Consider the following 14,842-nt stretch of genomic DNA (forward strand, 5'->3'; position numbering starts at 1 on the left):
CTCTGGTGTGTGATTTTGAGTGAAACAAATATTGTATTGATTGCCAAAGAATGTGGTACGTACATCCTGGACTCAAGGAAGAACTGATTTGTTTTTGGTGATCAAAGGTCATGGTCACTGTGATATCACGTCCGTCCCGTTCTCATAATATCTCGGGAAGGCCTTGAATTCATTTTTTTTAAATTTGGCACAAATTTCGACCTGGACTGAAGGATAAACTGATTAAATGTTAGTGGTCAAAGGACAAAGGTCACTGTGACCTAACAAACACGTGTTTTGGCCAACACAAGAATGCAAATGCTAATTCCGAGAAGAAGAAACATTCCTGATAGGATAAAATGATAAATTAATGACATCTTAATGACAAACTTCAACTTGACTGATTGGTGGAGGCAAACAACTGCAAAGCGTTAATTTCAGTGTTTCATAAAACTGAATTGAATTGAATTAAAACACCTCAGATCTCTTCATCATATCTTAGTCACAAACAATAAAACTGTGCTTTACGGCTTAGGACTCAGGGTGAGACATACACATACACACTGTCCCAGCAGAACATATTCTAGATCAATGGTAGCTTTGACATAGCCCTCTAATTCATGCCCTCTGACTTATTTAATGTAATATCAATATACTTAGAAATGATAAGCCTAATAGCAGAACACTAAAACATATATTATATCCTCCTGTGTGTTTTTTTGTTTTCCCCTGTGATGCGTTCTTTATTTTATGCCGATGTAAATGTAGCATACATCTTCAATTTACACTAGTTCAATTTAATAATAAATGTTTAGTGTTTAATATATGTATATATTCTATCATATGTGGCTGAGAAACCGCTGCCATGCGTATTGTACTCGCACACTGAAAGAGGAGGAAATGTAGAGCAGCTGCTGAGGTGTCTCAGCTAATCAAACCCTCATCTCAACATTTCCTTTTTCTTTCTCATTCAGCCCGAATTCAATCTTTCAATATGAGGCCAGAGGTTTGTGTATTGACATGCGATCCTCTGTCCTGTGGTAAAACAGAGGATCAAAATCAATAAAACTCTTATTCAATACTGATAAATGTCCCCAAAGTCCACTGGAGCAGCATTTTCTCCCCCCCTTCTCTCTCCCCACTCCCCTTTCTCTCTGTCCCCCTCCCATCCCCTCCCTCTCTCTTCTGTTTCTTCTATACGCCGACCTCTACTGTATCTACCCCTGGCATCACACTGCAGAGCACTGAGGAAAGCTCAAACTGCATCAGACAAGGTGAGCATGATTCATACACTATTACTTGCTGCATATGAGCTGTGGTAAAATATTGAACTGTGCTCTGCACAATGCTTTTCTTTTAGTCTGGATGAAATATTAGGTTTAACACTGGAGTCAGCAGTAAAGCAAATATTTGAATGAAGGCGAGAGTGGCTTTGCATCGAGAGAAACAAAATACAGCTGAACTGCTTTATGTATTTTATTGACATATTAAGCATAAGTAGCCAAACAATCTGCACGTGCACTCGACAAAGGTTTGCACAGAAATGTGCCAATGTTGGCAATTTACCAGTGAAGTTTGCAGTTCATCTCTTTGCAGCGTAACAACAGTGGGGCTATAGTGTGTTCAGTATTATGGTCCAGCGACTTTTCTCCAGTAACCTCTGCAGAAGTGTGTTAATGTCTGTGAAATCTGACCCTGCTCGGTACAGCAAAGTCAGCTTTATTTGATTTGAACCTCAATAATGTAAAGACATGAAAGCTAAATAAATAGGTTGGCTCTTTGGTTATGATGTATAGTCAATTAGTAATACCTGCTCTGACTGTTTTATTCAATATATCTTTCTTTCTTTTTGCAGGAAACGTGGGAGAATGTTCTTCCTTGCCACAATTTTACTTTTTGGTAAGATCATTTATGGTTGACATAATGTGAATAGAGGACCTTTTTCTGATATTCGCACGTTTAAAAAAAAAGACATTATGAATGATTTTCTCATCTGAGTTAGTTTTCTTTAGTGGGTTTGTTAAATATCTGATCCTCTCTCTGTGTTATACTACTCATAGGCTTTGCATCAGCCCAGAAGGTGATTCAGTTGAACTACTGCTCAATTGATGAGCACACACTCAGGATGGACTGCAAATATGCAGTTCCCGCTGAGTCACCAGAACCGTTTTGCAAGTATACAAACGGTGAAAGGCTCTTTGACACCACCGACCCAGACGAAGAGCAGCACGCCCCCTTCAAGAAGCGCGCCAGAGTCCGCATCTTCCCTGGCAACAACTGCCGCATGCTGTTTAGAAACTTGCCCAAAGGCAAGTCCAACTTCACCTGCAACATCAAACTTCCTGACTCGGGCACGGCATCCAAAACCTCAGTGGTTGAGAAAAGTAAGCTGCTTGTGTGGTCATTGTTTACCTCAGCTGTGCACATCCTGTTTGTTTTTTTCTTTCCCAAAAGAAATCATTTGAGTGACTGCCAGACAAAACGCTCCTCCTCCTGAACCTGCATTATTTTTGTCTGATTGCAGAGCTCCTCCTCCCATGCACAGGATGGAGTGTCCTATTACAAAGCTGCAGTGGCCTACTGCTGACCTTGATGACACTTCCCATGCTACTGGAAATTCACTGGCTGTGAACAAGGCGCCAAACTGCTGCATACGTTAACACTGCGCCTCATAGTCATCCGGTGACGGCTGTGAGACGCTTCTGAAGTTGTGTGTCTGCACAAAGTGAACTGAGTTGAAATTAATACGATATATATTTGGTATGTCACAGGCCTGCTAACTCTGCATCATGCACTCAATACTAAGCACACGCACTACTGCATACACTTTATATCCTACAGTACTCTCACATATAAACAGTTATTGAAATGCATTAGTAATCTGTTGGATCCGTGTTGGCTTCTGACAGACATGTTTAACAGGGTGACGAGTAAAACGCATGAATGTGACTGAGTCTTCAACTAAAAGTCTATATTCTGTAATATTTCATATTTACATTCAGTAATTTTAGTGATTTTATTAAATGTAATGAAAGATATTCAGACTTAATAACAAGAAAGGGGGAACTATCTATGTGGCAGCACATAATAAGAGAGACTTTATAGAGAGATGAAAACTGCTTAACCATCGAGCAATTACAATTTTCTCAGCCCAAAAGTGATGCAACGTTGCGCCCTGCAATGTGACATTATTGCTGAGTATCATCACTCTTTAAAGTAAGCAATCTATTTCGCCTGACTGAAATCTGTCCCCTGTGTCTTTTTCTTGGCTGCCAAAGATGAGGGCAGACAGAGGTTGACCTTGTGCCACACAGGCCCACAGGTGGAAGATTGCGATGTTTTAGTCGATAAAAACTGGGCAGGGCCACAGAGATAGCTTTGGCAGGGTTTAATCTAAAGACGAGCAGAGAAACAAAAACTTTTAAACTGTTTTTGACTTACTACTTACGGATGCATGAGCAATAAAGTCTCTATTATATTCTGAGGAGAGGATGCATAAAGTCCCTCGATTATTGTGACAAAGAAAAACCAAAACACAAACTCAGTTTTTACTTTGCCTTTCACTTGTGCCTGAAACACATTGTCCATGTTCAGCCGAGGCTTGTTGTCATACATATACAGTAAATGTCTGAGCGCTATACGTTTAGTCAGATCCACATGGTTATATTTATACATGGACACTGAATATGCTGTATATGGTGCAATGTTTTCTCTGATAATGTAAAGGGTTTTTACTTGTATGAATGTATCATAGTTGAATAGGGTGTGTGTAGCCAAAGCACAATCATTTAATTGCACTAAGAGGCACTGCTGTACTATGTACTGTATAATGACAATAAACTGAATTTAAACTTAATGGCTTCAAAGAAGAATATTTTTTATTAAAAGAAACTGACCAACCAATCAAATGTGAAGTGTTTGAGCTCTAGCGTGGACGTCTACAGTTAGTGTGTGCATTATGCTGAAGGGGCTGCTGGTATCCTGTAGAGGGCAGCACTGGGTCGAATTGGATTGTACTTGAAAGTGTCAACATTGCGGAGATAGCAGTCATGAGGAAATACCAACGTTTAAAAATATGCAAAGCAGGGTATTGTGTCCGAGCAGGAAGTTTAGGGATTAACAGCAACACATCAATTTAACTGCACTCACAGGCTAAAAGAATGTGTGTGTTTTTTCAAAATCCTGAAAACAATTCCCCTTCGAGTGAGCGCTGCATTACCACAACTATCCTCACAATGTACAATGTGTAGATTTCTCTGTGGAGAGCAAATGTTTTGTCCGTGTGTTCACTCTCATGACTGGTTACTGTTACTGTATCATGTTTTCATAAACCATATCGACAAAAGTGTGTGGACAGCTAAATACAATGTGTGGAAGCCCGAATGTTTCAACCATTTGTAATCGTTCGAACAACTCATTTAAAACTCATAAAACTATGAGCATTAATGTGCTGCTAAAACATCCTCCACACTTTGGAACCTGGCTACTGAGATTTACTCCCAAAGAGCACAAGAGTGAGCTTTAGGCATTCGGGATTGGGTGATAAGGCCTCCGTTGGGGTTCCAGTTCATCCCAAATATGTTGGCTGGGGCCGAGTTCTTCAACAAACTCAGAGAAACTTTTCTGAATAGATTTCACGTTGGGAGCATTGTCATGTTAAGATTTCCCTTCACTGGAGATTAGTGGGAAAAGCTGATCAGTCCAAGATAAATAAATACAAAGTGTTGGTGTCCCCATTTTGGCCACATGGTGTAATCTACATTTACAGTGTCAAAAGATATAAGAGAGACACTAATATTTCTTGCTGAGGAGTGAGGTTTTTATTCCCATTGTGATTAATTCCACATACAGACAAAAACTCCTCCAGACTTGAGTCAGCATGTTGCCTAATCCCTCTGCATTCACAACAACTTGTGCAACACATACTGAACTAAAGTACTGCTGTTTAGTACTAAGGTATCTATGATCTACTTATCACAGATTTATTTTTGATCTTTTAAGAACTTTAAAAGAATGTGAAATAATTTAAATATCTTCTTGCTGCATGCCAGTTTAACTTTTGTGTTATTATAATGTGGTGTGCACGCGGGAGAAGACATATCTGTCCGCATATCAGTCACCTGACTCATCATGGAAAACATTTTTAACAAAGGGTCCAGAAAGAACTGAAGGCATTTTTAAATGTGTGTCAGTGGCGGAGGGTTAAATGTCCTGAACCCAGCCGGTCCCGTCTGCGCAAATATCACCTGGCTCATAAACGACCGACCTCTCACACTTTTCTCTTCGCGTAATTGTGCCTTCCTGCTCCGTTCCAGTCAAACCTGTTTTTCCACTCTGTCGTCACGAGGAGCACCTGAGAGGATCTTGTTACCGGAAGTTCGCGAGCTTGTTGTCACCTGGGCGGACTCCTCAGGTGAGAGCGTACACGGTTATTTTCGACAGAAACGTCGACACGGTGACTTAATAGTTGGGAAGTATCATCGCCCGGTTGATTAATCGACTCAAGAAAGGCTTTTTTTTTTAGGAATTTCTGTGACTTTCCCCCGCAGGAGTATAGTTAGTTGAGAAGGGACGTCGTCGTGTGGCAGAAAAAGGAGCCAACTGGTCAACATGCGTGTCAGCTGGTTGGTTTCGGTGGCTTTGTTCTTGTTCGCAGCGACAGGTGAGTGGTTTTGCCGATATCTGTTTTCAAGTTGGAAGAAAGTAAACGCTTAAAAGTATTTCTTGTTGCACGGTTTAACCAAACAGTAACAACAGTAGTAGCTATCTGATGTCCCTAAACGTCACACGAAATGTTTGTAGCTTTGTTGTCGCTCATCATCCTCAAATTATTCTCGGGCCTGGTCCTGCAAACACAATGTTGGCCAGTTCTTCTCAGCTCAGGGTGACAAGGTAAAGTTTAGTGAGCATAGAGTGGGATTATTTTTTGAAGTCTACAATTTGCAGGATTATTTTTTATATATATATATATATATATATATATATATGTGTGTGTGTGTATAACGACAACAACGGAGCATAAACTCTAGGCCTGCTTCTGCCCTGAACGCACTAAAATGTGGAAGCTGTGGAAAGATAATAGTAGTTCCTATAATACCATTTTTTTGCATTGTAATTTTGTCATGAATTTAGGAAGAATGCTCTCCACACAAACATGTGCTTCCACATTGCTGTTCCTGTAATTGATGGCCTGTTACACATACAGGTAGATGGAATATTATCGTAGCCTCATTATAAAACGGAACAAGGTTCACTGAAGCCACTGTTGGATCAACAATGAGCCCACTGAAGGCCCCTGAAGAGAATCATACTGTACTATTTGTGTGTGTGAACAAAACGTAGGTTGTTTTTTTTCCACTCACGTGTAGCTCTATACATTTGTCCAAATTGTACTTATGTACTCTGAATTTGTGAGATATTTACTGTGTTCACAAATCAAACCGCCACTCATCATCTGATCACGGTATTTGCATTTTTATTTGTGGGTGGGTGGACCCTTATTTCCAGTGAGTAACCTCTGAATCAATAATTCTTCAGACAAAAAAAACTATGTTGTAACTATCAACTTGCAGCATTACATTTACAATCTTGACTTGCATCAGTGTAGGTGTTTTCATGAACATCATGAAGTCTACAGTATATTTAGTTCCCTTACTCTGTGCTAATGCAAAACACTTTTTGAACAACAAAGATTTTGCATAAACGACCGACATCATGGGACTCTTGTAGGCCTTGAGGCAAAGTGGGTTGACTAGTTGACAGACCTGGAGGGTTTTAATAAAGTATTTCTTACATCAGTGCATCTGCAGCACACTCTACTGCAGGGGTGGCCAACCAGTCAGAGACTAAGAGACACATTTTTTACTGTGTTACCGCAAAGAGTCACATCAAACACAGAAATATTCCCTTTCACGGAATGAAGCGAACTATCACAAATAGTCCGATGTGTAAACTCACGCAAGTAAAGTGTGTTGTGAACGCAGCATTGAGGAGTGTGTGAGTATTCAATTCAGTTTATTTTATATAGTCCAAAATCACAAATTAAAATGTGCAATCTGTAACATAACATCCTGTCCCGGGACCTCACATCAGATCAGGAAAAACTCCCCAAATAAAGATAGTAAAAACCCTTTCACAGGGAAAACAGGAAGAAGCCTTCATAGAGCAAAAGAGGAAGATCCCCCTCCCCGGATGGATAGAAGAATAGATGTCATGTGACCAGAATGAATAACGTAACATAGTTACAACACATTACATCAACATGACTGAAATTGAATAAATTGCACTCTGCCGCATTAAAAAATCCCTTCAAAATAAAAGCACAGGATTTTATTTTTTTTGCCCATGTAAAATTACTGTACTGACGGACTGAAAACGGGTCCGCGAAAGACTGAAAACGGGTCCGCGATTTCACGGCTTTCAAGCCGTCGCACCTTGACTTTGACACCAGTGGTCTAAAGTATTTGCAAAAAAAAAAAAAAACTTCGATATGAACGCAAGAGCCGCATGCGGCTCGGGAGCCGCGGGTTGACCAGGCCTGCTCTACTGTATACAAAAGGACCCCAATGCTTTAAAATTGTTGCACTGAGCAGAATTTACTTTTGCTTATAATTTAGTTCTCCCCCGAGCCCGAAACTCCCAAAGTATGCAAACAAAGAAGTCATGGAGTGCTCTGGTTTCCTTTTATACTGGAGGCTTATCTCCAAACCAAAACTGTGACTCTGTGGCCTTATCTCCGCTGAGAGGGCCTGTGAGAAACATCTGCCGGGTGTCGAAGAATTCTGACTGCCATTTAAGTAGCTGCATTAAAAATGACATTTGAGTCAAGAGAGAATACTATTGCATGATGTGGATACACATATTATTTTAAAGACTTGCTATTTGTATATTTAATCTTGTAGTAAAGTTGGATGATGTGTAGAATGAATGACTTTGCACTCAGTTAATGGTTAACCGGCTCCTGTTCCCTGTAGTTAAAGCTTCTCCGTACACCACAGGCTTGTCAGACAACAATGTAGTAGTTAAATGGGACACTTAAAGTAATGGCAGTGTGGTGTAATGTAAAGTGGTGCCATAGATGCATACATAATATGACTATCTGCATGCATTAATAATGTAGTGAGTCGTGTCTATGTGGTTGTAGCAGCGCTGCTGTGACTGAAAAGACAGTTTCAGGATCGTTGAGGGTTTCACCCGAAGTTTTCTGACTCAGCGGACAGGAATGAGACGTTTCATTGTTGTCCACGCCCTGGTGGCGTGTGAGCATGCCGAGTGTGATCGTTGACATACGGTTGGCATTTTAATTTATTGGCTATACAGTGCTGGGTCTTTTAAATAGTTTAAATAGTTATTTTTTACCATCATGGAAGATAATGCAATCTAGTAAATATTTACATTTTAGGAGCTGGGACCTGTGATTCTTTGGCATTTTGAAAACAACTAATTGATTATCAAAACCGTTGCTGATTTAAGTAGTACTGAACATGTTCATGTCTGAAACTGCTGCTCATGATGAAGCATGATTGACACCTCTTTCTCCTATCGATCATCTTTTGACGTAAAGCTCTTCCATGGAGTTGACAAGTGTACGTGTTGCCACTTCAAAGGACAACTCCGACCTCAAGTGTTATTCTCTCTAAAAAACTAAATGTAGAACTGATGCTGCTCTCCATCCTAACTGAATACGCCTCAGCCCGACCAGTCCTCCTGCTGCCGCTTCATGTGTTCATGCTTCTGAATATTACAACACAGAGGGCTTTCATCTTCCTCCTTCCCGGCCGTAACCTCAAATGATGGCGACCAAAAACAGGCTTCCCGTTGTTCTTATAACAATTCCACTTTAAAAATCAGGATTTCCGCAGTTGTCCTACTTATGGAATACACATTAGTCTTTAATTAGAAGCAACATTAGACCCTCATGCAAATAAGTTATACATTTTGTAATGTGTAAAATAATAAATATGTGCTCATTAAGTTTGTATAGTCTACTATAATATCTGTTCACCAAAGCAAATCACAGGAATGTATTAGAGTAACAACATGTTATGTAACTCCAAAGTGTAATTACGTGTTTTTTCTTTCACTCTGTGTGTCCAGGTGCAAGTGGCTTTTCAGTCACCACCACCAACTCAAATGTGCGGGTGAAAGAGAATGAAGGTGAGTCATTAGCTCTGTTTTTAAAGGGCAAAGATGGAACAGTTGGCTTCGTCTCGTCACTCAATAAGAGACCATCGCCGGGCAGTACTCCTGCTCACCGTTTTTATTCTCTCTGTGATGGAGAGGGAAGTTTTGCACTGGAAATTACTTCGATAAATGTGTGTTGTTTTAAAAGGAGAACAATATTAAGCCTTCTTTTTCCTGAACAGTAAGAATGTTTTTATTATGTCCAAAGCTGCCATTGCCTCAATATATAGTTACATTTTTGAGGAGGAGCACATTGTCTAGGGCGACTGCATCGGCTCCGTTGCAACATTCATATGACCTGTCAAACAAAGTTAGGTTTCCTTAAAATATCTTGCCAGTCAAGTCAAGAATGCTTGTGATTTTGACTCATGAGTGTTTAATAAGAAGTCATTTTTAAATGCATGTAGTAAACGCTATTTTTTTATTCCGTTCTTTTTAAAATGTCATATTACACAATTTAGTGAAAACCTTCACAATATAGTCATGTGTTAATTTTGGTTGTAATGTGAACTCTGTTATTTCAGGGACTGACCTTACGTGCTCGTATTCAGCCGACTTTGGTGCAGACGCCAGAGTTGAGTGGAAATTTAAGAACCTGAAGGGCTCACAGACATATGTGATTTATGATCATAAAACAACAAGTAAGTAGATGCACATTTTGATCCTGTTTGTCTGCCACTCTGTTAGAATATTACTTAGAAAACTACTTTAAAAGATTTGAATGACATTTGGTAGAAAGCTGGATCAAGACACCACCAACAGCACCATAAAAAAGCATTTTGTTTTTTGTGTCTAACTAATGAGCGATGAGATGTTGAATACAAAAATGAATCTCTCCTGGATTTCTGCCCTGTCCAACATAGTATCCACATGGGCACTTCATGCATTTATCTACGTATTTTGAATAATTAAAAAAACAACACACAAACTACATATCTCAACCAGTCCTTAAAGACTGTGTGTTATTGTGTCCCATACTCAGCCATATGTTAATCACATAACATGATATGAGATATAATTCCTAAATGTGCGCTCTGAATGCTTTTGAGTCTGGTTTTTTATGCTGCCACTCTTCCACAGCGCCATACGCCGACCGAGTGACGTTGTACGATAGTTCTCTGAGATTCTCCAAAGTGACCCGTGAGGATAATGGAGTGTATGACTGTGAGGTTTCCGGCACCACAGGCCAGTTTGGGGAAGTGCGCGTGACGATGACTGTTCTGGGTAAGGCTCCTTTTGTAATGAGCGAACACGTCTCCATTATATGGCCCAACCATACAATATGCATTTGTGTACTGTTGTGGTACATGTGGAGACCAGCTGAAAACTGAATGTCATGTCCCACAGTGCCTCCATCTGCGCCCATGTGTAGGGTCCCCACCTCGGTGACGACGGGCCGGACGGCCCTGCTTACCTGCCACGACGGAGTTGGCTCCCCTCCACCCAAATACAAGTGGTTCAAAGACGGCACCCTTCTGCCCCCTGATCCCAGCAAGATGTCTGGCTTTAAAAATGCAACCTACAAGCTAAACTCAGATAATGGCAACCTGGTCAGCTTCAACCTATGACTGCACCATCTCTGCTGTGACAGTTATTGTCCCCATGGCATTTAAACATATACATGTCTGTCTGTTTAGGAGTTTCCCAAGGTGACCAAGATGGACTCCGGTCAATACACCTGTGAGGCTTTCAACGATGCTGGTCCTCCTCAGCGCTCTAAAGCCCTGAAAATGGAAGTTCGTAAGTACTCTTCTCTTTAAAAAAAAAATGCTTTAGCCTGAGCTTCAAATTCAAGAGACTGTCATCTTAACCAGTTTCAGCCGCTGCGTGCCGAAACTTAAAGGATTGTAAACGGGTTTGGCAGCTTCTAAGGAGCCAATAGCAACTGTAATACTCTTCATTAAGATACTACTTTCGTTTAAAATTTTCCTTTTGATCAGTTGGGTGTTGCAACAGTTTTGAAGTTTGATTCTTCAGTTTTTGCCACACCATGGCGTTTGACTGTAATTCAGCTAATGAACCTCAAATTGTGATGTTTCCTTCAAGGTGACCTGAACACTGGAGGAATTGTTGCTGGGGTAATAGTGGCTCTGCTGCTCGTGGGCCTGCTGGTATTAGGCATTTGGTATGCCCACAAGAAAGGATATCTGCCCAGTGAGTTTTCCACATTATATTAAAATTGTTGCATTTACTGTGATCATCAATATTGTGATATTCATAGTTGACATTACCGGACACCTTGGATATTCTGAAACAAGTCAGAAAAGGTTGTCAACTCCCATGCACTGTCTGCAAAAAAGTTTATTGAAAAGGCAACATTTTGTTTGTAAACTCCCTATGACGCAACATCTTTATTCTACTGGCTACAAGCTGAAACAACCAAAACATTTAAATCACAAACTCCATAGTGCACTATCTACCGTTGACACGATGCATACATAAAATGACCCATGCTATGCATCTCAAGATCAACAGAATATAATAGAAACCTAACCCTAGATGGGCAATATAAAATAAGTATTACCAATTCCGACTCAGACACAACACTACCTGTCGGTTACAAAAGAGGACAGACGTTTGCATGTCAGTTGCACATTATTAATATGTAGCAAGTACTTTATCCCCCTGACGTTGTTTCCTTTCTTTCCTTTACAGAGAAGACTGAAAGGTAAGACGATTTTCTTTTTAATACTTTCTAGACTTCAGTAGCTCATCTTTAGACTGACTTTGCACCGTTTCCTCTGTGAAATGCAGGTTTAATTGGTCTGCTCTCTCTGCGTCTAGCTCAACGTGTTCTTTTTATTCTCCCTGCAGCAAACCAAAGCCCAGCGTGGTCTACCAGCCAGCATCATCATTGTATGGTGGTGGTGAAGATGAAGACGTAAGTATGAGTGGTGTTGTTATTCCAAGATATTTATATCGTATTCAGGCATGTTTGTTGTTAGCTAAGGATAGGCTGTTATACTTAGTTTAGTGTTTTTAGTTCAGACTGAGAGCTGGAGGAAAAATGTTTTGGATCTGATGTTTGATATGTTTGCTTTCAGGGGGAATTTAAACAGAAGTCATCGTTCGTGGTATAGTCTTTATAAACGACAGGAGATCACCTTGGTTTAAAATGTCTCTCCGCATGGTAGTTGTTATTGACGTCTTTCTTTTTATTTGCTCCTAAGTTGCAGTTTTTATAGACCAGTGTGATTGTTGACCTGAACTGTTTACTTTTTTGTCTCCGATGCAAAAAGGTGCTAGGATAAATGCACGACAGGCAGGTTATGAGACCTCTTTCATATGTTGATAGGTTATTTTAATAGCATGAGATGTGGCTACTGGAGATCCTCTTTAGCCTCAGACCGGTTTCCATCTTCATGTTTGCAGCGTGTGTTTCTGTAGAGATTCTGATTTTCTGTGCTGACTTTATTACATGTTTTTATTTTTCCCAAATCATGCATTTGTATGTAAACCTATCAAATCAAATGGAGTACAGATACTCCCTGTACTTAATATAGGAAATCCAGGTAAATTAACTTATTTTAGAAGGAAAATTGACTCATTAGTCCATTAAAGTTCGATTTAAAAACTGTTTCAAGCTACATTAATATTACATTTAATGACCCACCTTCATTTCCTCTTGGACAACTCTTATCAGTCTATGTATTTAAGCTAAACCATTGAAGGAGCTTGTTTATCAAAGATGGATCATGAATTGAGTGTCTCTCAAAGGTGTTTTAACAAACCACACAATTCTTGTCATGTACAATATTTTGTTATTTCTAATAAAGTTTTTTTTTTTTGTAAATACAATACTGTTTTTACATATGTTATTGAATACTCTGCTTCTATGATGATTATTGTAGGTGCACATTCTCTTTTACACATAATTTCTAGTTGAACTAGTATTACATTTATCTGGAAGTGTTGTAATACGTTTGTAAACCTCTGAACCACATCGGCGAAGCCAATTGGTGTTTAACACAGCTAAGACTGACCGATCAGTAAATATCCTGTTGAAACAAACAGATGTCCGTTATGATGCTGCACCTTTTCATGAATTGGAAAAGGGGTTGCGAGTTAATGATGTGTTAAACAAGTTTTTAAATGATTACCAGCCTGTTCATAAGCTGTTGTGTGTAGCTATATCGTTATGATTAATTACCCACACTGTTGTGACATGATGGTCCTAATATCCATTAATTCTACCTCCCAGACTAAAGTTATTCATTTGTTTCCCTTGGCATCTAAAAATTCTCAGGCCGTGTATTTAAGTGGTTTGATAAGGTCAGACATCAATCATGGGTTAATATAATCTTATCAGGTACAATATTTACAATGGGTGAACACTTTTTCAGGTTTTCTACATTGCTTGACCTTTTAGTTATAGAAAATAGAGCTGATGAATCAGCTGATGCTTGTAACTTTGCTTTATGTATTGGTTAATAAAATATTAAACTGAGTCTGCTGTCGTGACAGGTAATATTCAACTTTGCATCAACACAGTGTATAACATGCTTATCTTTGCCATTTCAATTTTTCTTTTTTTGAAGGTGTCAAGAAAATGACCCTTTTACTGACATGATCTCTAGCTGTAAATGAGATAATTTGAGGTGACGACTGACTGCGTATTGATTAAATAAAAAAAATGGCAAATGCAAAAACAAATCAAAATTATACATGCTGACCGACCAATAGTATATTACTGACCACAGCAGCTTGACTCCTACAGCTTGAACAGCCGCACTGCCGCACATTTTAATTGGCTTTAAATATAATACAAATACATTCTCTAGATCAGTGGTTCTCAACCTTTTTTCAGTGATGTACCCAAGTGTGAAATATTTTTTCAGCCGAGTACCCCTAACCAGTGCAAAGGATTTTTGGTTGAAAAAATGATGTAATCCACAGCAGTGTGCCATCAGTGTCTGATTTAATATCAAATATATACAATTCAATTTATGATCTTACATTTTATTGAATATTTATTAATAGCTATTTTTAAAGGATTTTTTTTAATGGATGCTCATTTTAAATATATATTTTAAATCACACGTACCCCCTGGAGTGCCTTCACGTAGCCCCATTTGAGAACCACTGCTCTAGATTGTTCACATGCTGCATATTCTCAACACCCTTTTATGTCCATACAATATCTAGACCACTGTTATGACATTGAGGACACAACACAACGTATGAAATTGACAAGTGCAGTTTACATCTATCTTGCAAATTGCCAGAGGACCCAGTTAACCCAGTTAATATTGACTATTCAATTCACAAGAGTGCAATATTTCCATTAATTTCCATAATATAATTATTTACTTATATTAACCACAGTAAGGTTATCAGTGAAGGGGAATAATGTAAAGTTCAAGTCAGCAGTGACAACACAGACACGTTTCAAAATAAAATGTATTCACTTAAATATATAGTATACAGGTACTTCAGTGCCTTTTTTTTTTTTTGGTTACAATATCATAAGGCTTCATTTTCTTTCTTTTGCCCAGCTCATATGAAACTGTAAATGCACCAGTTATGGGCAATAAGGCCAGCTTCTGCCATTTGATCTCGCCACAAACGCATTTCAAAATAAAATGCATACTTAATTGAATAGGCAACCAAAGTAGCTAAAAAAACAAAACCTTTTTTTTTAAAGTAAAATATAATATAGTGACATGTTTATAACGCCATG

At 39.1% G+C, this 14,842-nt stretch overlaps 1 protein-coding gene across 1 annotated transcript; it reads left to right on the top strand.

The window, feature by feature from the left end:
* The first annotated feature begins 5,363 nt into the window (after window positions 1-5,363).
* Window positions 5,364-13,609, top strand: f11r.1 (F11 receptor, tandem duplicate 1). The gene is made up of 11 exons (XM_079237455.1): window positions 5,364-5,392; window positions 5,504-5,641; window positions 9,076-9,135; window positions 9,687-9,803; window positions 10,243-10,386; window positions 10,510-10,712; window positions 10,800-10,902; window positions 11,209-11,316; window positions 11,818-11,830; window positions 11,977-12,043; window positions 12,207-13,609. Exons 2-11 carry the CDS (start codon window positions 5,590-5,592, stop codon window positions 12,240-12,242), a joined length of 903 nt encoding a protein of 300 aa, XP_079093581.1. The 5' UTR covers window positions 5,364-5,392; window positions 5,504-5,589; the 3' UTR covers window positions 12,243-13,609.
* The last annotated feature ends 1,233 nt before the right edge of the window (window positions 13,610-14,842 follow it).

Source organism: Taurulus bubalis (genome assembly GCF_910589615.1).
Source record: "Taurulus bubalis genome assembly, chromosome: 2".
Taxonomy (NCBI): Eukaryota; Metazoa; Chordata; class Actinopteri; order Perciformes; family Cottidae; genus Taurulus; species Taurulus bubalis.